This window comes from Scyliorhinus canicula, chromosome 18 (genome assembly GCF_902713615.1).
Source record: "Scyliorhinus canicula chromosome 18, sScyCan1.1, whole genome shotgun sequence".
In the NCBI taxonomy this organism is placed as follows: domain Eukaryota; kingdom Metazoa; phylum Chordata; class Chondrichthyes; order Carcharhiniformes; family Scyliorhinidae; genus Scyliorhinus; species Scyliorhinus canicula.
Window position 1 is genome coordinate 63,521,808 of NC_052163.1, and position 24,733 is coordinate 63,546,540.

General features: G+C 48.3%; 1 protein-coding gene across 2 annotated transcripts in view; it reads left to right on the top strand.

Moving 5' to 3' along the window:
* The window catches only part of LOC119952964 (caskin-2-like), a 320,000-nt gene that overhangs the window by 160,498 nt on the left and 134,769 nt on the right, over positions 1–24,733 (top strand). For both annotated transcript variants that reach the window (XM_038776607.1, XM_038776608.1), the window contains exon 3: positions 15,432–15,483. In XM_038776607.1, the coding sequence (XP_038632535.1) occupies positions 15,432–15,483 (52 nt within the window). The remainder of the gene's footprint in view (positions 1–15,431; positions 15,484–24,733) is intronic.

Below are 24,733 nucleotides of genomic sequence, written 5' to 3' on the forward strand. Positions count from 1 at the left end.
CTGCTCAGAGGCTGACCATCCGGAGGCCTCCGAACACCTGGGAGCACCCCCCACCCCACCCCCCAAGTGCCATCCTGCCTGGTCCCTGTTTATGGAGACTAGGGGCTTTTCACAATAACTTTGTTGCTGTACTAATATAAGCCTATTAAATTAGTGCTAAATAGCACCGAGCTGGGGTCTCATCGGTGAGGGGATTCGATCCCTGGTGCTGGTTCGATCTGGCAAATGTGCAGCTAGGCACACTTGAATATGCAACTTTAGGTCCCGCCCACTCCAAATCACTACATTCCATTAAATCTTGCGAGGCGTGGCAAGCCAGGTAAATCTTGCAAGAGGCTTTGCTGGCTGCTTTACATCCCGGATCGGGCGCGGCGCGGCCGTTAGATTTCACCCAGTGCTGCGAGTCCCGATACGCTTCATCAGAGCTCTGAAGCCTTGACAGTGCAAAACTCCCTCAGCACCGCACTGAAGTGCCAGTCTGGATAATCCACCGTCGGAGAGGTACGCCATTGTCAGCGTAACGTATCCTGTTGGAAAGACTGTCCCCATGGAAGCTCTCGCTTCTGTACTGTAGAACGACATCCCTCAGTGAGGCTTGAGTTTACGATAAATCAAGATGTTTAAGCATGCTCAACCTGTAGTACTCCCTCGGGATCCCCTTGGTAGCAACCTCACTGCAATACAGTACTATCCTCCATCGAGTCCTCTGGGACGCCCAATAATCCACTTGATGGTGTTTAAACTCCACAGGCACAGAGTAAATAAGATTAAAGTTGAACTGCTCTTACTTAGCTTAAATGAAAAGGGGATGATATAGGCTGCAGTGGCAAATGTGGAGGACTGGTTCCAGCAGTCTGTGCATTGAACATTCCAGGTTTCTACGAACTATTTCGTTCTGAATCTAGCCCAATTGTGATTTTTTTTTTACATTGTTTGACGGGGGCAGTGTTAACTCTATATTTGGATATTGAAGGAACGAAAAGTTTGCATTTTTATAGTGCCGTTCACAACCATATAATGTCCCAGAGTGCTTTACAGTCACTGAGGTGCTTTGGAAGTGTTGTAGTATCGGAAATGTGACTGCCAATTTGTCCACAGCAAATTCCTACAAACTGCAGTGAGGTACATGAATGGATAATGGGCGGAGTTCTCCGATGTTGCCAGCTGCTATCCTGCTCCAAGTGAGAACGGAGAATTTGGGATCCCAGCTAAACCTCCATTCACTTTCAGTGGTTCCAGAGAACCCCAGCTGCGAGTGAGGTCGGAGAATCCCAGCTTATATGTTTTGTGAAGTAAAAGCAGAGAGCTGTAAAAGCACAGCAGGTCCGGTGGAATCTGTAGGCGGTGAACAGAGTTGACGTTTTGAGTCCGTATGACTGAATTGTGGGCCGGGATTCTCTGAAATCCCGGCCAAGTGTTCACGCCGGCGCAAACACCGGAGTAGTGTACGCCAGCATCAACGGGCCTCCCAGCAATTCACCGCTGTTCAGGGGGCTAGCACGGCGCTGGAGAGCTGCGCGTTGCTCCGGTGCTGAAAGGTGGCCCTGCATGGCCGGCACGGGTCCGCGCATGCGCGCGACGGTCGTTTCTGCACCAGCCCCCGTGCGACATGCCCGAGCCCTACAATGGCCTGGAGCGGAGGAACATAGCCCCCCCCCCCCGGGAATGAGGGGGCCCACTGATCGGTAGCCCCCAATCACGGGCCAGGCCACCGTCGCAGCCCCTCCCGCAGCCAGAACGGCAAGGTCCCGCCGGGTGGGACCACATGTGAACCACGGCGACGGGCCCTTGGCCTGTTGAGCACAGAGAATCACCGGGGGGACAGGTTTCAACGCCCCCTGACCCCGCGCGCGACTGGCGGGTCCATGGAGAATCGCAGAAGCGCTGTCTCGCCGGAATTCCGGCGTGAACCGCTATTCTCCGCCCCTGCACTGGGGCGCAGTTTCCGGCGCTGAGGGTCGGAGAATCCCGCCCGTGATGTTGGGCAGCATGGTAGCACAGTGGTTAGCACAGTTCCTTCACAGCTCGGCTTAGGTCACTGTCTGTGCGGAGTCTGCACGTTCTCCCCGTGTCTGCGTGGGTTCCCTCCGGGTGCTCCTGATTCCTCCCACAGTCCAAAGATATGCAGGTTAGGTGGATTTGTCATTCTAAATTGCCCTTAGTGTCCAAAAAGGTTAGGTGGGGTTACTAGGTTACGGGGATAGGGTGGAGGTGTGGGGCTTAGGTAGGGTGCTCTTTCCAAGGGCTGGTGCAGACCCGATGGGCAGAATGGCCTCCTTCTGCACTGTAAATTCTATAAAATTCTATGAAATATTGGCGAGGAAGGAACCCTGCTCTACTTCACATAGTGGTGTAGGATCTTTCACTTGCATCTAATGAGGGCAGATGGACCTTGAGTTGAGCATCCCATTCGAACAGCGGCACGGCCCACAGTGCAGCCTCCCTCAGCACTGCCCACAGTGCAGCCTCCCTCAGCACGGCCCACAATGCAGCCTTGCTCAGCACGGCCCACAGTGCAGCCTCCCTCAGTGCAGCCTCCCTCAGCACGGCCCTCAGTGCAGCCTCGCTCAGCACGACCCACAGTGCAGCCTCGATCAGCACGGCCCACAGTGCAGCCTCGATCAGCACGGCCCACAGTGCAGCCTCCCTCAGCACGGCCCACAATGCAGCCTCCCTCAGCACGGCCCACAGTGCAGCCTCCCTCAGCACGGCCCACAGTGCAGCCTCCCTCAGCACGGCCCACAATGCAGCCTTGCTCAGCACGGCCCACAGTGCAGCCTCCCTCAGCGCAGCCTCCCTCAGCACGGGCCACAGTGCAGCCTCGATCAGCATGGCCCTCAGTGCAGCCTTGCTCAGCACTGCTCACAGTGCAGCCTCCCTCAGCGCAGCCTCGCTCAGCACGGCCCTCAGTGCAGCCTCGCTCAGCACTGCCCTCAGTGCAGCCTCCCTCAGCACGGCCCACAGTGCAGCCTCCCTCAGCACGGCCCACAGTGCAGCCTCCCTCAGCACGGCCCACAGTGCAGCCTCCCTCAGCACGGCCCACAGTGCAGCCTCCCTCAGCACGGCCCACAGTGCAGCCTCCCTCAGCACGGCCCACAGTGCAGCCTCCCTCAGCGCAGCCTCCCTCAGCACGGCCCTCAGTGCAGCCTCCCTCAGCACGGCCCACAGTGCAGCCTCCCTCAGCACGGCCCACAGTGCAGCCTCCCTCAGCACGGCCCACAGTGCAGCCTCCCTCAGCACGGCCCACAGTGCAGCCTCCCTCAGCACGGCCCACAGTGCAGCCTCCCTCAGCGCGGCCCACAGTGCAGCCTCCCTCAGCACGGCCCACAGTGCAGCCTCCCTCAGCACGGCCCACAGTGCAGCCTCCCTCAGCACGGCCCACAGTGCAGCCTCCCTCAGCACGGCCCTCAGTGCAGCCTCGCTCAGCACTGCCCACAGTGCAGCCTCCCTCAGCACGGCCCACAGTGCAGCCTCTCTCAGCACGGCCCACAGTGCAGCCTCCCTCAGCACGGCCCACAGTGTAGCCTCCCTCAGCACGGCCCACAGTGCAGCCTCCCTCAGCACGACCCACAGTGCAGCCTCCCTCAGCACGGCCCAGAGTGCAGCCTCCCTCAGCACGACCCACAGTGCAGCCTCCCTCAGCACGGCCCAGAGTGCAGCCTCCCTCAGCGCAGCCTCCCTCAGCACGGCCCTCAGCACGGCCCTCAGCGCAGCCTCGCTCAGCACGGCCCTTAGTGCAGCCTCGCTCAGCACGGCCCACAGTGCAGCCTCCCTCAGCACGGCCCACAGTGCAGCCTCCCTCAGCACTGAGTGAAGCCACAGTGCAGCCTCCCTCAGCACTGCTCACAGTGCAGCCTCCCTCAGCGCAGCCTCGCTCAGCACGGCCCTCAGTGCAGCCTCGCTCAGCACGGCCCTCAGTGCAGCCTCCCTCAGCACGGCCCACAGTGCAGCCTCCCTCAGCACGGCCCACAGTGCAGCCTCCCTCAGCACGGCCCACAGTGCAGCCTCCCTCAGCACGGCCCACAGTGCAGCCTCCCTCAGCACGGCCCACAGTGCAGCCTCCCTCAGCACGGCCCACAGTGCAGCCTCCCTCAGCACGGCCCACAGTGCAGCCTCCCTCAGCACGGCCCACAGTGCAGCCTCCCTCAGCACTGAGTGAAGCCACAGTGCTAGCCACGTGTGCTGCCGTGCTGTGCTGCCCATTTGCTGCACCCTTTTACGGAGGCCTGGCTTTGGTTATACTCAGGGCAGCCTGTAGACTGTAGTTCAGCTTGTAGTTTATCAAACCACACACCGTCTCCCGTTGTTCTGTTTCTCTGTGCCCTGACCCCTCAGTGTTTGACGCTGAAACTAAAAGCTTTCAGGGTGTTTCCTTAATTCTGAGCTTTTGCAGTCAATGAATTCCTCCAGCACCTTCCCTGATGTCTCTAATTAATCTGTTTCACAAACTGTTCTCTCAGAGCTCTGAAATTTCTCATCTAAATCAACTGCCCCAAGTCTTTACAGCTTTTCAATCATTCTTAAAGGGGCATAACCCACACTACGTCATGAGTAATGGTGAATAGCCCATTTCCAATCATTTTTAATGGAACAGAGCCAATTTATCTTCGTCCTTGGCTGTGAATAGATTCTGGGTTGTCTCAAAAGCCTGTTCTGTATTTTGCTTCTGCCCTTGAGGGCTACGGAAACAGGATGGCTGGATGTATTATGACCAGCCATGATCTAATTGAATCATTGAACAGGCTTGAGGGGCTGAATGGCTTGCTGCACTTTTGTGTTCTTTTCTGCAAATCAGTTATATCACACATCTGTACTGTGTTAAAGATTCATATGCTACAGGCCTGTGTATAATATCACATGTATGTGCAGTGTACAGTCTTTCACTTTACAGTTATGTTGCAGGCGGTGCACAGGGCGACTCTGTGTGAGTGGGGTGCACGGATTTGCTGGGATGGTTGGAGAATGGGGTGTGCCGTGTGCACCTGGGTGCATGGGATGGCTGTGTGTAAACATTTGTCAAATTCTGGAATGTTCTGGACTAGCAATGTCATTGATTGCAGTGGTTCAATATGCCTGTCAGTGGGTTTGTATCTCCCTCTCTAGTTAATAGAACATAGAACATAGAACAGTACAGCACAGAACAGGCCCTTCGGCCCTCGATGTTGTGCCGAGCAATGATCACCCTACTTAAACCCACGTAACCCGTATACCCGTAACCCAACAATCCCCCCATTAACCTTACACTACGGGCAATTTAGCATGGCCAATCCACCTAACCCGCACATCTTTGGACTGTGGGAGGAAACCGGAGCACCCGGAGGAAACCCACGCACACACGGGGAGGACGTGCAGACTCCACACAGACAGTGACCCAGCCGGGAATCGAACCTGGGACCCTGGAGCTGTGAAGCATTGATGCTAACCACCATGCTACCGTGAGGCCCCTAATACAGTTACTGCTGTGTTTTTCGTTTCTTGAACACTTACCCAAAAAACCTTAGGGGTAGTGGTAGTGGTGGGTTGGTGGGCCGGGGGGGGAGGGGGGGGGGGATCACTTTTAGACCAATCAGGCTGTTTAAATGAGAGAGGTCATGTGACACAACCTCCAGAAAAAAGTTGGCAAGCCTGGAATCAAGAATTTCATTCACAAAGCAGGGGCAGGATTCTCTAATCCCGTGGCAGAGTGTCCACGCCTTCATAAACGCCGTTGCGTTTTACGACGGCGTGAACAGGCCAACCCGGCGACTAATTCTGGCCCCTGCACAGCACTGGAGCTGTTCACGCCGCTCCAGCTGTTGATCCCGGCGTGAACTGGGCGCCAACGCGCAGTGGCTCCCTTCAACGCGCTGGCACCGACGCAACATGGCGCAGGACTACAGGGACCGGCGCATAGGGAAGGAGGCCCCCAGCGAGAGAGGCTGGCCTGCCGATCGGTGGGCCCCAGCCGTGGGCCAGGCCACATTGGAGGCCCTCAGAGCCCCCCCCTCCCCCCACCCACCCTCGCTGAGAGCAGGTGTGGACAGCACCGGCGGGACTCGCCGTTTTCACGACGGACGCTCGGCCCATCCCGGGCCGAGAATCGGCGGGCTGGCCGCGTAGAGCGGGCCCCCAACCGGCTTCGCGCCAACCACGCCGGCGCCACTGAGTGCCGATTCTCCACTCTGCGGAGAATCGCGTGCCGGCATCGGAGCAGCATTGGCGCGATTCGCGCCGGTCACGGTCCGGCCTGGCCCCAGGCTGAGAGAATCCCGCCCCAGATCTCCTGCCTTTTATTGTGACTGGAAGTGCAGGTCAAATATTTGTAGCGCATCTTTTGCTCAATCTCTCTGATCCATGGTCTCTTTGAATGAAACCTGCACAGTGAACAGGGTCTGGCAGTAGTTGGCACTTGTACCTTTATTGGAGTATGGTCGGCAGCCTCGTAGAGGCACTCCCCTATTGTTATCACATTCGAGGCACAAAGGTCAGCGTTGAATCTTAAGCAATGCAGATTTTAAAAATTATTGTCCTATTCTGTCCAAAGTCACGATGAGATATGGCCACAGTTAGTTCCCAGAGAGAGAGTTATTAAAAACTCCGGCAGCTCAGTAGCTGAGAAATAACTATTGCAGCGCGATCAACTTCTAAACGGTGACTGAGCTATTATGAATTTACTGGATCAGAAACAAGGTATGACCTTTCAAGGCCTCGTTGTCTTAGTAACCACATAGGCCTCAGTATAGAATGGCACCAGACTGGGTAGCTGATAATCGACAAAGACTGCCTTTCACAATGACAATTGATAAACCAGCCAGAAATGTTCTTGAGTGATTAGTGAGGGAGTGTTGAGTTGCTGCAACTTAATCTTTTACTTATCCACCAATATTGAGGGCAGTCTGTCCAGATTACCATGGGTTCCTGTGAAAAGCCGACCAGTTGTGAAGAGAATTATGGGCACAGTTTAATTTTCAGTGGGGTGGTGTATTGTTTGGCTAAGCATCTAGCTGGCCCTCAAGGTTGTTAAGTCAAGGTCTAATGAGCAAGAGTGACTATTTCACAGAGCACCTAAAGAGATATATATTACGGTGATCTAAAACTTGGTTAAAGAGATCGGTTTTCCATGGAGTGTTTCAGAGGAAAGAGATGAGCTCAGGCCCTTAGGCAGTTGAAGGGACAGCTGCCAGAATTAGAGCAAAGAAAGTTGGTGATGCGCAAAAGATCCGAATTGGAGGAGCGCAGAACTCTGAGGGTTGTCAGATTTTGTAGAGAGGTATATGCAGGGGTGAGGCCATGGAGAGATTCAAAAACAGAGATTAGAATTTAAACTAAAAACCAAAGATGCTGGATAAACACAGCGGGTCGGGTAGCATCTGTGGAGAGAGGAAACAGAGTTAACATTGCCAGTGTAAATGATCCTTCTGCAGAGCTCTGTGCTTTAATTGTTTACAGGAGATGGTCGGAGAGAGGATGGCCCAGGATTTGTGTCGTTGAGTTTTGAGGCGACAGAGGCATGAATAAAGGTTTCAGCAGCAGAGGAGTTGACACACACGGTGAACATTATTTCCTCCCCAGCAGGATCTTTTCAGCCTAGAATCAAATGTGGAATGGGGATTGTTGTCATTCTGACTCTCATCAGCTGACGGTGAATGCGATGTGAGATACAACCTTATTAACCCCTTCCTTCTTACCCTAAACAGCAGAGGTGACTGGACAGGTTGGAATAGTTAGAGCAGAGATGGGTTAGTGGCAGGTTGGGAAACAAGGACAACCGTGGAGGGCGATGGTGTAAGTTCATGCTTATGGCTCACATATTCTCCAAATCTTATCATCCCATCTTGTCAAACGGGGAAGGTCAAATAAAAGCAAAATATGCAGATGACAGAGGTCTGAAACAAAGACAGGAAGTGCTAGAAAACCTCAGCCGATCTGGAGAGAGAAACAGAGTTAATTCAATCTAGGTCAATCCTTGACCATTCTTGCATTACTGGAGATGGTAATGCAGTTCCAACAGTCAGGACTTGTATTTATTTAGTACCCACTGATGTAGGAAATGTGGCAGCCAATTTCTATGCAGCAGCTCCCACAAACAGAGATAATAGTCTATACCCTTATTTTGTCATTGATGTAAATTGAGATTGAGCTATTGAGCAGCTACTACATTTGTTTGGATAGTTCCTTGGGCTCATTCACTAGCCCATGTGGGAGTGTGGAAATGAGCACTGAAACTTTGTTCAGCATGTTTCAAACTCTGATGTGCACAGAGAAAGGCTTGAGGTGGCACAACCTCCCTGATACATCAATATGACTGCTGGTTCTGTCCGTGCTGATTCCTTGTCGGACTCTTAGTCATGAGATGATCCTCAGAAGATGATGAAATGACTTACTCGAGCAACAAGGCATCTACCGTGAATTACATTCTCCCACGAGAGCAGTCACACATTTTGGTTTAACGTCTCATTCGAAGTCTAAAAACACCTTGGAAGAGGAAAAAGGTGGGGCAGGGAGGAGAGATTGTGGATCGAACTGCAGCACTTCCTTTTCTACTGGAGAAAGACCAGTGAATTCACTGTCAGTGGTCAAACTCCTGGAACTCTAATAGCACAACGATTGAGGCATATTATATTCGTTGGTGGGATGTGGGTGTCGGTAGCTAGGCGAGCACTTATTGCCCATCCCTAATTACCCTTGAGAAGGTAGTGGTGATATATTTCTCAGTCAGGATGGTGAATGGCTTGAAGGGCAACTTCTAGTTTGGGATGTTCCCATGTATCTGTTGTCCTTGTCCTTCTAGATGGTAGTGGCTGTGGGTTTGGAAGGTGTTGCCTTAGGAGCCTTGGATAGTTCCTGCAGTGCACCTTTCAGATGCTTCAGATGCTGCACATGGTTGCTACTGCTCGTCGGTGATGGAGGGAGTGAATATTTGTGGATGGGGTGGCAATCAAGCGGGGCTGCTTTGTCTGGTGGTGTCAAACTTTTTGAGTGTCATTGGAGCTGCACTCTTCCAGACAAGTGGTCGCACTTCTGACTTGGGGAGTGAGGAGGTGAGTTAGTCACCGTAGGATTCCTAGCCTCTGATCTACTCTTGTAGCCACAATATTTATCTGGCTAGTCCAGTTCCATTTTTGGTCAATGGTAACCCCCCAGGATGTTCAAGAAGGCAGCTCACTACAATCTTCTCAAGGGCAACTGTGGATGGGCTACAAATGTTGGCCTCACCAGTTCATGTCACAGGAAAGTATTAGAAAGAAAAAAAAACGCCACGATAAACAAAAATCGGAAAACAAGAGTAAGAGATGTGTAAGAAATGGGCATGCATTTTAGCGATCAAACTTTTGATAGCTGGTTGATAATTGGGAAATTTTCTGAGGCAATTTGTTCATTAAGTCAAGTCTAAACTTGGACAGACGGTGACCCAGGAACTAGGTCTTGGTGATTTAGCTGCTCTTTGTTCCCAGCCAGTGCACTGTACTGTGTAATGTTGTCCTATCGTTAATGAAAATAAAGGTAATGATTAACTGGATGGAATCAGTGCACACTACACTGATCTTACACTCCACACAGAAAAGCTAGTTAAATCACCAGTGTCTAGACCAGTGGGCAGCCACTCGGCTCCTCCATCACGCAAAAGGAATTCATTCAAAATTGGCAATTGTAACGCGTCCCAACTCCCCTGCCCCCACCCCAAATTTGCCCTCATCCCTTTGTCTTGTTTCTCAGGAAAGGGTTTACTTTAGACGTACCACGCAGACTGGGCAATTTGGTCAGCTCGCCTTATTCAAGTGTCAATCAACCCTCCTTACTCTTTAATTGGAGGTGGAGTCGCCCACCCGCCAGTACTATCCTGGAGTTTCCAGGAATCAAAGGTTCCTCCTCCTGGACTCTGCTGTGAGCAGAAGTGGTGAGAGTAAAATTATGTGGGCATTAAAAAAAATAAATTGTGTTTTGATTTTCTTATTTTTGTTTATTAGCTATAAAGTGACTGGACTTGGGGGGGAGGTGTTTGACCAGGCAGGATGGTTGGTTACCAGAAGATGGTTGGTTACCGAAGTTGGAGTCTTGGCTTATCTTCTTTCCCACATCCATCTACCTTCACTTAATTGGAAGCTCAGCTAATTTCCTATATTGGACAGGATCATTCTGTCACCCTGCTGAAGGAGAGTCGATTGGGTGAGGATGTAGAAATAAGTTTTAAAGAAAAAAGGACAAATTGCAATTATGTAGCACCTTTCTCATCCTCAGGGCTTCCCAAATAGCTTTTCACCCAATAAAATACTTCTGAAGTGCAGTCAGTGTTGTAATATAGGAAACACGGTGGTCACTCTGTGCATAAGAAGCTTCCTCAGGCAGCAATGTGTTAATGACCAGATAATCTGTTTTTGTGACATTGGTTGAGGGATAAATATTGACCAGGACACCGGAGATAACTCCATTGCTCTTCTTCAGACCAGTCCTGTGGGATCATTTACATCTTGCTGAGTGGTTTAACATCTCATCTGAAAGCCCCTAATGTCCATGATGCCCACAGGCATTTGAGCAACAGCTTTGCATTCCTTCCTTTTCTTCTCTGATGGCTCAAGGGGGAAGACAGCAGATTACTCAGATGCAGGGACCAGGAAGGCCCAGGTTTGTCCTATGGCCTGTGTGGTGTTAGCTCATCATTGGATAAGGCAGGTAAGGAAACACCAGCGAGTCATCAAATCAGCATCTCCAGTGGATGAGGGGAAGATGGGCGGCAACAAGGAGGGAAAGCTAGTTACCCTTTCATGGTCAGGAGTTTTCCTTTATCCAAAGATCTCAAGATAAAGAGCCCATTGGTGTGGGACAACTGTTCTTTCCAAGAGCTAGAAGAGACCAGATGGGCTGAGTACATAGACATATAGAAGATAGGAGCAAGAGGAGGCCTTTTGGCCCTTCGAGCCTGCTGCACCATTTATCACGATCATGGTTGGTCATCTAACTCAATAGCCTAATCCTGCTTTCTCCCGATAGCCTTTGATCCCATTCTAACCGCCTCTTGAACATATTCACTGTTTTAGCATCAACTACTTCCTGTGGCAGTGAATTCCACAGGCTCACCACTCTTTGGGTGAAGAAATGTCTCCTCATCTCTGTCCAAAATGGTTTACCCTGAATCCTCAGACTGTGACCCCTGGTTCTGGACACACCCAACATTGGTAGCCTCTCTTGGTGCTGTCAATTTCTGATTCTGTGTGGAAAGGAGAGAGGAAAGAAAGTGATAACAACAACTTGAATTTGTCCAGCATATCACATAGCATTCACTTCAGAGACAGGCAATTTGGCCCAACTGGTCTCTTGCTGGTGTTTATACTCCATGTGTGAAACTTCTCTGATTCTACTTGAGAAACAGAGGTCTGGAGTTTCATGGTGAAGTTGAGAATCAGGAGACGGGCTTGTTTCTGGGGTCGTGAACCGTCCCCTGACAGGAAGTAGAAATGTTTACTTTATTCGTACATGGGATGTGGACATCGCTGGCTGGGCCAGCATTTATTGCCCATCCCTAACTGCCCTTGAATTGAGAGGCTTGCCAGACATTTCAGGGGGCAGTTACGCGTGAATCACATTGCTGTGGATCTGGAGTCACATGTAGACCAGACCAGGTAAGGTCAGCAGATTTCCTTCCTTCACGGACATTAGTGAACCAGATGGCTTTTTATGACAATGGACAATGGTGTCATGGTCACCATTAGACTTTTAATTCCAGATTTTTGTTGAATTCAAATTGCACCACGTGCCATGGCGGGATTCGAACCCGAGTACTCAGGGTCTCTGGGTTGCTAGTCGAGCGAAATGCCAGTATCCGTTTCCCTGGTGGTATTTTGGTGGAGGGGAGCATCAGTTGCGTTCGAGATGGGTTTGCCAACCAAGTTGGAAAAATGAAAAGTGCAGATTGTCCACATTCCGGTACATGGAACCTAGGATAGGGTAGGAATGTGAGAATTTGTTCAAATCCTTTCGACTCTTCCTGTGTTGGGAGAGGCCCCCTCTGCTCCTCTGTGATTCTTCACAGTCCTTTATACAAAGCTGATCTTCTTCCTTCAAAACACAGCTGACTCTGTCCTCCCCACCCTTGACCTGGTCTACACCAGACCACCCCCAAAGGCTGCACGATTGAAAGGTTTAAAGATGAACTCCTTTTAATGGTCTTAATTAGCCAGAAATCATTGCTGTAGGAGTGTGTTTGAGCCTGCCTGCCCTTCATTGACACGCAAATCACCTGGATTGAGAATGGGGGACAGGATGTCATCAGGCAAGATTTTTCGGTTTCCGTTTTCTATTCAGACCCGGAGCAGCGAAAATCCTGCCCAGAGACTTTTTAAACAAAGGCTGAGTGACAGTGCTTTGGATTTGAGTGAGCATTGTGGTTACTTAATGGATAGAGTTTCATTTGAATTGAGAGTATTAAAACCCACTTGATGAAAATCCTTGACAGTTTGATGGTGTTTATTAAAATGGATCATTACAGAGGGATGGTCCCAGGGTTGTTCCACATAATTTAAGCAATCTCAGACAGCAGCTCCCCAGTGGCCACCTCAGCAGACAGGGTTGAAATTCAGCCCTTGGCTGCACTGAGTTGGCTAATTAACAGTCAGGGCAGCAGCAATAATATAGTAAGCACAGAAACTTCCCAAATGGTCTGCACTGATCTTTATGTTCCACAAGGGTTTCCTCCCACTCTACTGTTTCCAGTCCTCTCAGTATAACCTCCTATTCCATTGCGGGGGGCGGGGCACGTGTGACCCATCTGGGTTCCGAGTGCGGCCCACGTGCACGGTTGCCACATTCCGCTGATTTCTGTCCGTGGTTTGTTTCTTACCGGTTTGACTGAAGTGATTTGCACGTAAGGCAGGGGCGAGTGAAGTGAGGTGTGTGCTGATCGCTCACAACATTGACTGTGAGCGTCGTGATTTTAAAGACCCCTATCAGGTCAGCTTGCTCCTTTCTGGTTATGGCTGCCAACTGCCATTAAATTAGGGCAGCACGGTAGCATGGTGGTTAGCATAAATGCTTCACAGCTCCAGGGTCCCAGGTTCGATTCCCGGCTGGGTCACTGTCTGTGCGGAGTCTGCACATCCTCCCCGTGTGTGCGTGGGTTTCCTCCGGGTGCTCCGATTTCTTCCCACAGTCCAAAGATGTGCGGGTTAGGTGGATTGGCCATGCTAAATTGCCCGTAGTGTCCTAAAAGGTAAGGTTAAAAGGGGGGGGGGGGGGTTTGTTGGGTTACGGGTATAGGGTGGATATGTGGGTTTAAGTAGGGTGATCATTGCTCAGCACAACATCGAGGGCCGAAGGGCCTGTTCTGTGCTGTACTGTTCTATGTTCTATGTAAATGTATTACTGGAGATTTCACCACATGACCCCCCCCCCCCCCCCCCCCCCCCCCACTCTCCAGCTATTACTCTGCCAACAAGTCCATCCTTGAGATACACTTGCCTGCCTACACTTTGGAAAGCAAAAAGACTCATTACCCAATTGGATGATGCATGACCAAAGAACCTTTCCTTACCTATTTTTCAGAGTTTTACATCTGGTAAGGAGATATGTTTGAAGATTTAAAAAAAAATAATTATCTTTTGTAATGTCCCAATGGGTTTTTCTCCAGGGTTTCATACAGCAGCGAGTTGGAGATCGATCTTCAATTCCTGAAGGCTCCAGGCCTGTCCAGTGGGGTTGGCAACCCTGTAAATCTCACCATAGTCCCAGATGACCAGAGGCTGCTTTCCCCTTTGAGGGGGAGAGCTGACAGGTGGTGATTTAACCTGAGGATCACCACACCTCAGACAAGGGGTAAAGCTGAGAAGACAGGACCTTCACGAATAACCTCAGCCATAACCCTGTAATCCAGAGACAAAAGGCAGCACGGTAGCATTGTGGATAGCGCAATCGCTTCACAGCTCCAGGGTCCCATGTTCGATCCCGGCTTGGGTCACTGTCTGTGCGGAGTCTGCACATCCTCCCCGTGTTTGCGTGGGTTTCCTCCGGGTGCTCCGGTTTCCTCCCACAGTCCAAAGATGTGCAGGTTAGGTGGATTGGCCATGATAAATTGCCCTTAGTCCAAAAATTGCCCTTAGTGTTGGGTGGGGTTACTGGGTTATGGGGATAGGGTGGAGTTGTTGACCTTGGGTAGGGTGCTCTTTCCAAGAGCCGGTGCAGACTCGATGGGCTGAATGGCCTCCTTCTGCACTGTAAATTCTATGATAACTATGATCTATGAAAAGCCACAGAAGAGAAAAATGTATTGCACCTTCTCTGCGATATCAATATCCTTTTCAGAATATGGAGACGAGAAAGAACTGTGCACCAATTCTCGCAGTGATCCAGCTGCTGTCCCTCCAAACTGTGATTGGGTTTTGAGCTTGCTAGCACTGTGTAAAGTTTTGTTTTGAATTGCTCTCTCCTGGAGATGTGGGTGTCGCTGGCAAGGCCATCATTTATTGCCCATTCCTAATTACCCTTGAGAAGGTGGTGGTGAGCTGCTGCCTTGAACCGCTGCAGTCCGTGTGGTGGTAGTTACATCCACCGTGCTCTTAGGGAGGGAGTTCCAGGGTTTTGACCCAGCGGCATTGAAGGAACAGTGATATATTTCCAAGTCAGAAATGTCTGTGGCTTAGTGAGGAAGGGGGCGTCCAGGTGGTGGGAAGTCCAGATGGTGGTGTTCCCATGTATCTGCTACCCTTATTCTTACAGATAGTAACAATTGTGAGTTTGGAAGGGTGCTGACTCCTAATACGCATCACTCCAAGTGAATGTGAGCTGACGAGCTAAGAGCGGGATGATTTTTTTGAATAACGACAAGCATTACCAGTCTGGTGCCAACACTATCGCTGGGCTGAATGCCAGTCTCTATTCATACTTCTGTGTTATTCGTGATTCACATTAAAATCTATAATTACCAAGTAGAAATATTTGTGATAATTTTGTGACATGGGCTCGAGATCTTGCCTGTGGTTGGTGTGCTTCTCGGTTACTGTGTCTCACTCACTCGTATGGAGTTAGTCTTCTCATTCTCTTTTCTTTAATTAATTTTTAAATATAAATTTAGAGTACCCAATTCATTTTTCCAATTAAGGGGCAATTTAGCGTGTTCAATCCACTTACCCTGCACATCTTTTGGGTTGTGGGGGCGAAACCCATGCAGACACGGGGAGAATGTGCAAACTCCACACGGACAGTGACCCAGAGCCGGGATCGAACCTGGGACTTGAGCGCCGTGAGGCTGCAGTGCTACCACTGCGCCACCGTGCTGCCCTTAGTGTTCACATTCTCTAACAGAGTTTCTGTACACCGCTCTCTCTCTCTGACGAAGTTGGTTGTGTCTCACTTTCTCTCAAACAGCATTGACGTGTTTCTCTTTAATGACGTTTCTCTGTGTCACTCTCCCTGACAGCTAATGTTCTCCGATCTCATTCAAGTTTCCCTTTCTCTGATTACAGAGCTACTGGGCTCCACAAAGAGGCTGAACGTTAATTATCAGGATTCAGATGGGTGAGTATCGACAACATCCTGTTTACATTAACCCTTGTCACCCCTCAGCGCCATAAATCAACCTGTGTTGCGGGTTAAGAGAATGCTGCGGGCAACAGTTTCAACCACTTTAAACAGCGCATGCTGGTTATCTGAAGGGGACATCACCTTTAATTGGAGAAAGCTTGTCAGACCGTTTTCCCAGGATTGGTTTACATCCAACAAGGTGATGATAGCAGCCTTGCTGATTCCACTTCCATGAAAACAGAGCAAGCTGATAGAATTGGAGCGTGACCGTGCATTACACACACTAAATGAAAATTAAATTCAATCTCTAATAGACCTCAGATCGGCTCTAACCTTGAAATAGCCGTGACTCTCGGGCTCCAGTATACAAGAGAAAAATAGGAACATTAAGGACACAAGGAGGCTATTCAGTCCCTCGAGTAATTGTTCCTATTTAATTTGATCTTGGCTGATCTACATCTCAATTACATTTGCTCACCTTTTTTTCCATAATGCCCCCATCGCAACAAAAAGTTACCGATCTCAGACTCAAAATCGTTCCAACAACAGAAAATTCAGAAACTGGGCTATGATTGTTTACTTTATTCCTCCACTCTTTCCACCCCCTCCCACCCTACGACCTTAGCCATTCAGTGGGTCTCAACAATCTAACCAAAATTTAATTTCAATGTGCATATGAGCAGTTATTTCGCCATTGTTACTGAAGCTTCAAATTCCAGCAAGGCGATTTGGAGAACAGCTGTGGTATTACTGGGTTTGTAATAATAGTAGGAGCCATAAGAACTAGGAGCAGGAGTAGGCCATCTGGCCCCTCGAGCCTGCTCCGCCATTCAGTAAGATCATGGCTAATCCTTTTGTGGACTCAGCTCCACTCACCACACCCCCCCCACTCAACATAACCCTTCATTCCTTAAAGATCTTCAATGGGGTACCCTCCACTGCTTCGCTGGGCAGGGCATTCCACAGATTTATAACCCTTTAGGAGAAGAAGTTCCTCCTCAACTCAGTTCTAAATCTGCTCCCCCTTATATTGAGGCTTTGCTTTCAAGTTGTAGTTTCACCCACCATTGGAAACAACCTCCCCGCATCTATCTTAACTATTCCCTTCATAATTTTTTATGTTTCTATAAGATCCCCCGCATTCTTCTAAATTCCAATGAGTATAGTTCAGTCTATTCAATCTCTCCTCATAAGCCAATCCTCTCCGCTCCGGAATCAACCTAATAATCTCATCTGCACCCCCTCCAGTGCCAGCACATCCTTTCTCAAGTAAGGAGACCAAAACTGTACACAGTACTCCAGGTGTGGCCTCACCAGAACCGTATACATCTTCAACATAACCTCCCTGTTTTTAAACTCCATCCCTCTAGCAATGAAGGACCAAGTTCCATTTGCCTTCCTAATTACCTGCAGCACATGCAAACCAACTTTTTGCAATTCATGCACAAGGGCACCCTGATCCCTCTGCACAGCAAGTATAGGAGAGTCTAGAGAATTTGGGCAAATTCTCTTTATTCATCCATTGGATGTGGGCACCGCTGGCTAGGCCAACATTTATTGTCCATCCCTAGTTGCCCTTGAGAAGGTGACAGTGAGCTGTCTCCTTGAACCACAGCAGTCCATCTGGTGTAAGTACACCCATAGTGCTGTTAGGGAGGGAGTTCCAGGATTTGGACTCGGCGATAGTGAAGAAACGGGGGATATATTTCCAAGTCGGGATGATGAGTGACTTGGGTGGGCTTGCTAGTGGTGGTGTTCCCATGTATCTGCTGCTCTGATGGTGGAGGTCGTGGGTTTGGAAGATGCTGCTGAAGGAAACTTCATTATCCAAGAATGGGTGAGAATGTGGAATGTATCATCACATGGAATAGAACATAGAACAGTACAGCACAGAACAGGCCCTTCGGCCCTCAATGTTGTGCCGAGCCATGATCACCCTACTCAAACCCACGTATCCACCCTATACCCATAACCCAACAACCCCCCCCCCCTTAACCTTACTTTTATTAGGACACTACGGGCAATTTAGCATGGCCAATCCACCTAACCTGCACATCTTTGGACTGTGGGAGGAAACCGGAGCACCCGGAGGAAACCCACGCACACAGGGGGAGGACGTGCAGACTCCACACAGACAGTGACCCAGCCGGGAATCGAACCTGGGACCCTGGAGCTGTGAAGCATTTATGCTAACCACCATGCTACCCTGCTGCCCCTAGCAATAATTGAGGGAATTGTATTGATGCATTAAGAGGAAGCTTAGTAAGGGAGAAAGGAATAGATCAGCAAAGTGAATTAGAGTATTGCTGTGAAGGTTTAACTCCAGGATAGAGACGTTGGGCTTATCTCTGCTGTAGTTTCTATTTTAGTTCTGTGTAATTCAGTAGACTTGTTGCTCAGTAAGTCGCGTCCCTGCCTTTGATCCAAGACCTCTGGGTTTGAGTCCCACCCCAAGTCTTCATGACCATGGAAGGTGCATTCACAACGCGGTCAAACAGGTTGAGTTTGTCAACCTGCAAATTCTTTTAAACACGCCAATGACTGACAGTAAGAGAGGGAGAGACTCCTGGTCAGCCACACTTGATGTACAGTGGCGGCCCTCGCGCTGTAATTGCAGTTAATCTTTTGTGTCATTACTGGTCAACATGCTGCCGCTACTTAATCTAACTCCCCCCTCTCACAGACAATATATCTGCAAACACGGATGTCAATGCATTTGTTCCAGAACCCCATGGCCGGTGTTTCTGGGTTTCTGCCTCAGTAGAAGTGGATCTTGTATGCAGTGTTGCCTCTAAGCTGCTCGGCTGCACAGCAAACTGCAAGTTCCCATGTAAGCCACATATACATTGGTCCCTCGAAGGCACTGTGCATGCATCGCCGTGCAGAAAATATTAAATAACCTGCATAATTAAATGAAACGGATGCACATTACTTTGAGGTAGAGATCTGTCTGTTCCTGGTGGAGGCATGTCTCTTCCTATTGTGAGAGCCACCAGCAGTCTTATCAGATTCTTCAGATTGTTAGGTTTGAAATGAGAGTGACCCAGTGAGCGTGGAGGTCTAGCCTGGAGGTCCGCTGACGACTATTTCACAGAAGCACCAGTGTCCTTTTTACTGCATGTCCAGTTTCCAAGTTTCACTGCAGATTTATGAATGAACAGTGGGGAAATTTCCGAGGTTAGGTGAGGTTACGGGGATAGGGCGGGGGATTGGGCCCAGGTAGGGTGTTCTATTTGGCACTCTGAGATTGCTTAAATAAAGGTTTTACAAATCTCTATTCCACCCTGTATTCACCCCAAGTAGTTTCTAAATTCACAATCTCCGACACAATTTGTATCACAGTTGTCTGGGGGAAGGGAAATAATCTTGTTCTTGAGTTAAGGCCAGGTTGCGTTTTTGTGCCATGTATTATTCCTCTCTGAAAAATCAGAACAACAATTCAGTCTACAGTTTTCCTGATCTCCTGGTACATGTCTGATTGAGAAATCATGAGGATAGCGTCATTGGCTTAAAAGAAGCTGGTACCATTTATGGCATATTGGGGGTTGCTGCCAGAGAAGTCCGAATGATAAGGTTGGACTAGCTACAGAGTTTAATTGTTTTGTACATGAGCCACTTTTCTAATATCAGTTGATTTCTCAGTGATTAATTTTCCTTAGGGAATCAGCATTGTGCCTCCAATTTTACCATCGCTGCAGCCATTCCCTTATTGCACGTAGGTGGAATGAAAGAAATGCAGAACCTATATTTATGCACCACCTTTCACAATGTCCCAAATCACTTTACAGCCAATTAAGTACTTTGAGTTGTAGTTGCTGGTATTACGTAGGCAACATTATCAAATGCAGAGCAAGCTCGAGGGGCTGAATGGCCTACTTCTGCCGGGTATATCTGTTCATATGTCATTTGGATGGATAAGATGAGCTGGGTTAGATGGCCTTTGTCTTGGCTGGGGTTCTGTTCATTTTGTTGCTAATGAAAGTTCATTGTGATCAGGCGTTGTAGGGTGAAATTGCCAGGACAGGAGTGTGTATGGGGCTTATAGAAAACCAGTAACCTATTTTACGCCGTGCATGATTCCCAAGAGTCTTTTCCATTGAGTTCAATCTTGTCCTTTTGTCTTGCCTATTATTCCACTATATCCTGCTGCTTTTTTTTAGATTTTAAAGTATTGCAATATCATGATGATGTTTTGTTGAAAATATATTGAAGTGAGAAGCAGCAATCAGCAGAGTCTTCAGAGTTGCTGATCAAGAAAATACAGATACAGTTGTGAACCATTCAGTCTTTGTCCTCTGGTTTCTTAAAGGTTGTATCGCACAGAGCCACCTGAGGGCTCCCACGCTTCTCACTGACAATGGTGACCTATGTTGTTCAATCGTTCCATTTTGTCGCTCAAGAGCTCTTTCTACCCTGTGATTTTACTGATAAAGTAGAATCCAACTACATCCCTTGTATGAAATAATTACATTGAAGTCTTCTTCTACATCTACAGAATGGAAAAGAGCTTGTGCATTTTATCTGGGTTACAAATATTGAATCTTTACCCAAACATGAATTTACTGTCACCATGCCCAGATGGTGCAATGTGCAGAATGTGCTAATGAGGGCTGAGGCAGTCACCAAAATCAGTATTATCGTCTGCACAGTTAGAAATGACGAATGGATATTTTACAGTCAAATTAACAATATGTTGTTGAAGTAAAATTTTACTCACTGGTTTGTTTAACAGTTGTGGTGGGATCACCTATAGGACGCACACAGACTAACACTGCTTTATATCATTGCTACTCTTATTGTTAATGGCCATGCTGCATACATATCGGATGAAGATATTTGTAACCAGATGCCAACAATGTGCATTATTATTTTACTAGGGTCTTTCTGTGACCCCTTGGTGAATCTTGAAAGGGGAAACGTATCATGCATGATTGAGGGGGAGGGTTAAAGGGGGAACACTGGCTATAATGGGCCCAAAATGGGAGAAGTACCAGAGCCTATGATTTCTCTCCCTGTCCCTGTTTACAACCAGTAATGTCAACGACAAACAGTAATTAATTGGCTACAACGTCTTTTGGATGTCATTTATATTGGGACGTTATATAGGTTTTTTATATTTTTTAAGTTCTTTCTTTTGATAGACACCTTGTCTAGCGTGAGACAGTTGTTTACAGATGTTGCTGAGGTGATGAGGCAGTGTTGCCTGTTTGTGAACTGTTGCACAAGATCCTTGCCCTGGAGAGGATGAGTGGAAAATATTTAATCAGAACACGCAGTTCAATTGAATGTGTTTGAGCCGAGTCTCGAGTCTGTTCCTGCTCGCTCTGCAGAGGTGAATGAATAACACAGCTGTAAACAAACCTGCTGTCACGAGTTGGGAATCTTGCCAATTTAATACTTGCAGTTGAACTGCTTGTGTGTCAGTAAGCACTGATGCCATGTAGCTATGTTCTGGCAGGGAGAGGCAATCAATGCACAGTGATGCCTCCTTGATTTGGGGTCCTGAATTGCCCTCTTTCATCTGCCAGAGCCCACACTTGACCTTGACCTTAACAGTTCAGCTCCCGTAACCATTGAAAGAAGTCACCGATCACTACAGCTCATGAATGACTGCAGCGTCCAGTATGGCAATTGTTTGACCATTTCATTCCAAGCATATATCTGTCTTACAGCTATAACTCTGTGATCACATTCTTGCCTCTGATTCACCACACCAAGTTGTGGGTTCAAGTCCTATTCTTAGGTATAGACACATCAGTGTACAATCCAGGCGGGCACTCCAGTGAAGGGGTGCTGCACTGTCAGAAGTGTTGTCTTTTTGATACAACATTAAACTGGACATTCAACATCTTAGGTGGATGTGGAAGATTTGTGACACATTTCCAAGGAGTGGGAGGTGATTTCTTCCCGGATGCTTGTCAATGTTTATCCCTTAATCAACATCAGTCAAGCAGATTATTTAGTCATTTATATCTTTGTTTGTGGGATCTTACTCTGCACAATTTGGCCACCATGTTTCTGTTGATTGGAATCGTGACCCCCATTTCAAAAAATATTTCATTGGCTGTGAAGCAAAGAAATCTTGCATTTATTGAGCGCTTTTCATGACCACTGGACAATCCGAAGCACTTTAGAGTCACAAGCAACAGTGTGATAATGACCAGATAATCTGGAGATGTTAATTGAGGATCAGTTATTGACCGTAACACTGGGGGCAACTCACTTGCATTTCTTCAGATCTTTTACATATACCTGAGCAGGCAGATGGGGCCTTGGTGTAATGTCTCATCAGATGGATAGCATCGGTGAACGAGCTGCACTCCCTTAGTATGTCACTGGAGTTTTAAAAAAAATAATTATGGAATGTGGGCATCGCAAGCTAGGCCAGCGTTTATGCCCATCCCTAACTGTCCTCCATTTCACAGAGCATTTGAGAGTCCATCACATTGCTGCGGATCTGCGGTGGGCCAGAGGAAGGACATTAGTGAAACAGTTGGGTTCTTAGAACGAATGTTAGATATCCAATTCCAGATTTTTTTTTTTGTTTAATTCAAATTTCACCATCCACCATGGTGGAGTTTGAACAGGGGTTCCCAGATATTGCCTTGGATCTCTATATTACTAGTCCAGTCACAATACCATGCAACCAGCTCCCCCGAGGGTCAGATTTAATTTTTGCCCTGGAACTTTGCGATTCAGGAGGCCACAGTGCAATCAACTGGGACACAGCGGAGATCCTGAAAGACGTTACAGAAATGCAAGTCTTTAGTTTTCACATTGGCCAATGAGCTTGAAGCAACCAACACTAAATATTCAATTTACCAAACAGGAAATTTTATTTTTTAACGAAATTGAAATTGAAAAGCAGATTGTTTGGACTTATTGAATATTGTCTGTCTACCACAGGCAATTCTACTGCAGCATGAGGGCGATATCTCGGAATAAGAAAGATCAGAGGAGGTTAAGGAGAAGCTAATGCAGTTGTATAAAATTTTGAGGGATTTTAATAAGTGGAGATGAAAGTATTTTTTGTTGGCCGGTGAGTCAGTAACTCGAGGCCAGACATGTAAGGTTGTCACCAAAAGAACGATGAATGAAGTTTGAGGTGGTAATTTAAATATATATATACAGTGGAACAGGGACGGCCCAAAGAGAGACAGTGGAGGAGGGAGAATTTGTAATAGACTTTAAAAAGAAAAATTTGAACAATATGGGAAAGGGGGGATGGAGAGTTGGGAATGGGACAGGCACGGTCGACTAAATGGCCTCCTGTGTTGCATACTTTTCATGATTCTAGGTCCAATTGAGCAGTGGATTGTTTACGGATATTTAGTTATGCAGTTTTAAGACTTTCAAAAAAAGTCTTATCAGATTTTAGGTATCAGCTAAGACAAATGATGAGGATGTAGTCAGGTTGTGACTCGCAGAGTGGTATTTGAAGCAGTTTACGTTGAGCAGCACAAGCCAGGACAGCAACATAATGGAGCTCCTTTATTCAAGTCAATATCCCAACGTGCGGTTGAATGGGGCCTAAGGGCTGTGTGTTTTTACAGTGTGGTGAAGTTATCCTTCAGACAGCTGTCAGTGTGATGCTGGGCAAGTGCGATATTTCAAGTGAGCACGAGAGAGCTAAACAAACACCACTTTACTGACACAGCTCTCATTGGGTGGGGTGCAAATTCCCTTGATATGAACACGCAAGACTGTTCACTTCAGTGGATGTGGTTCCTCAGACCCTAGACTGAAACAAGCGGGGACAGGGGAATAGCCGGTAAAATAGCAAGAAAGCAGCACAGAAACATTCAGTATATAATCATTAAAGTTCATGTATCATAGATCAACATATAGTACATGATCTAAATATGGGCATCTGCTTTTAACATACTTTGTAAAAATGATATTATTTTACGTACTTACCAGTTCTTTACATCATCAGAGCTGCAACAGTACATGGACCTTGGTGAGAAAGTAGTTGTGGAGCAGATTGAGGGTCTTGAAATGGGTGAGTTTGGAGCCCAGGTCATTTCACAGTGCTTGGGTTGACAGACTTTTGCTCAGACAGGCCGCAGCTCAGCAGTGGAGGCATCGCTGTAGGGTTCATTATTGGGTTGGGCTTCAAGAGTCAGAGAAGCAGCCATAGCCTAGTGAGAGAGTGAAACTGCGAGACCAGCAAGGTCTGGAGGATGGGTGTTAAGGTGGGGCAGGGCCGGATGCTGCTGGGCCTCAATGACAATACAGGGAGCAGTCTGGAAGAAGGGGGTGCTCACGTCTCCATTCAGGTTCTGCAACCCCACTTGGGGTCGTGGCCCACAGTTTGGGAACCATTGCCCTGAGCACTGGAATTTCTGTCCTTGACCTCCCAGCCTCTCCCAAGCCCCCCTCCCCACCACACCCCCCAGTATATATATATTTCCCACTTTCTCGGCAGACCAAGGCAGGCCAGCAGCATGGTTCGATTCCCGTAACAGCCTCCCCGAACAGGCGCCGGAATGTGGCGACTAGGGGCTTTTCACAGTAACTTACTTGAAGCCTACTCGTGACAATAAGCGATTTTCATTTTCATTTTTTCATTTCATCTGGATTCAAAACGTAGCTCTTTTCTCTCCTTATATTAGGGCAGCAGGGTAGCATGGTGGCTAGCATAAATGCTTCACAGCTCCAGGGTCCCAGGTTCGATTTCCGGCTGGGTCACTGTCTGTGAGGAGTCTGCACGTCCTCCCCCTGTGTGCATGGGTTTCCTCCGGGTGCTCCGGTTTCCTCCCACAGTCCAAAGATGTGCGGGTTAGGTGGATTGGCCATGCTAAATTGCCCGTAGTGTCCTAATAAAAGTAAGGTTAAGGGGGGGGGGGGGGGTTTGTTGGGTTATGGGTTATGGGTGGATACGTGGGTTTGAGTAGGGTGATCATGGCTCGGCACAACATTGAGGGCCGAAGGGCCTGTTCTGTGCTGTACTGTTCTATGTTCTATGCTGCCAGACCTGCTGAGATTTTCCAGCATTTTCTCTTTGGTTTTATTACTTAAGGAATGGGCAGGTTATCTTTTGAGGAAAGGTTGGAGAGGTTAGGTTTGTATCCAGAGTTTAGAAGAGTAAGAGGTGACTTGATCGAAACCTTGAAGATGCTGAGGGGTATTCAGAGGTTGGATGTGGTGGAGAGGATGGTTCCTCTTGTGGGAGAATCAAGGACCAGTGGATCACTGTGGAGTGAGAGAATGAAAGATGAGTCATAGCCACAGAAAACAAGGG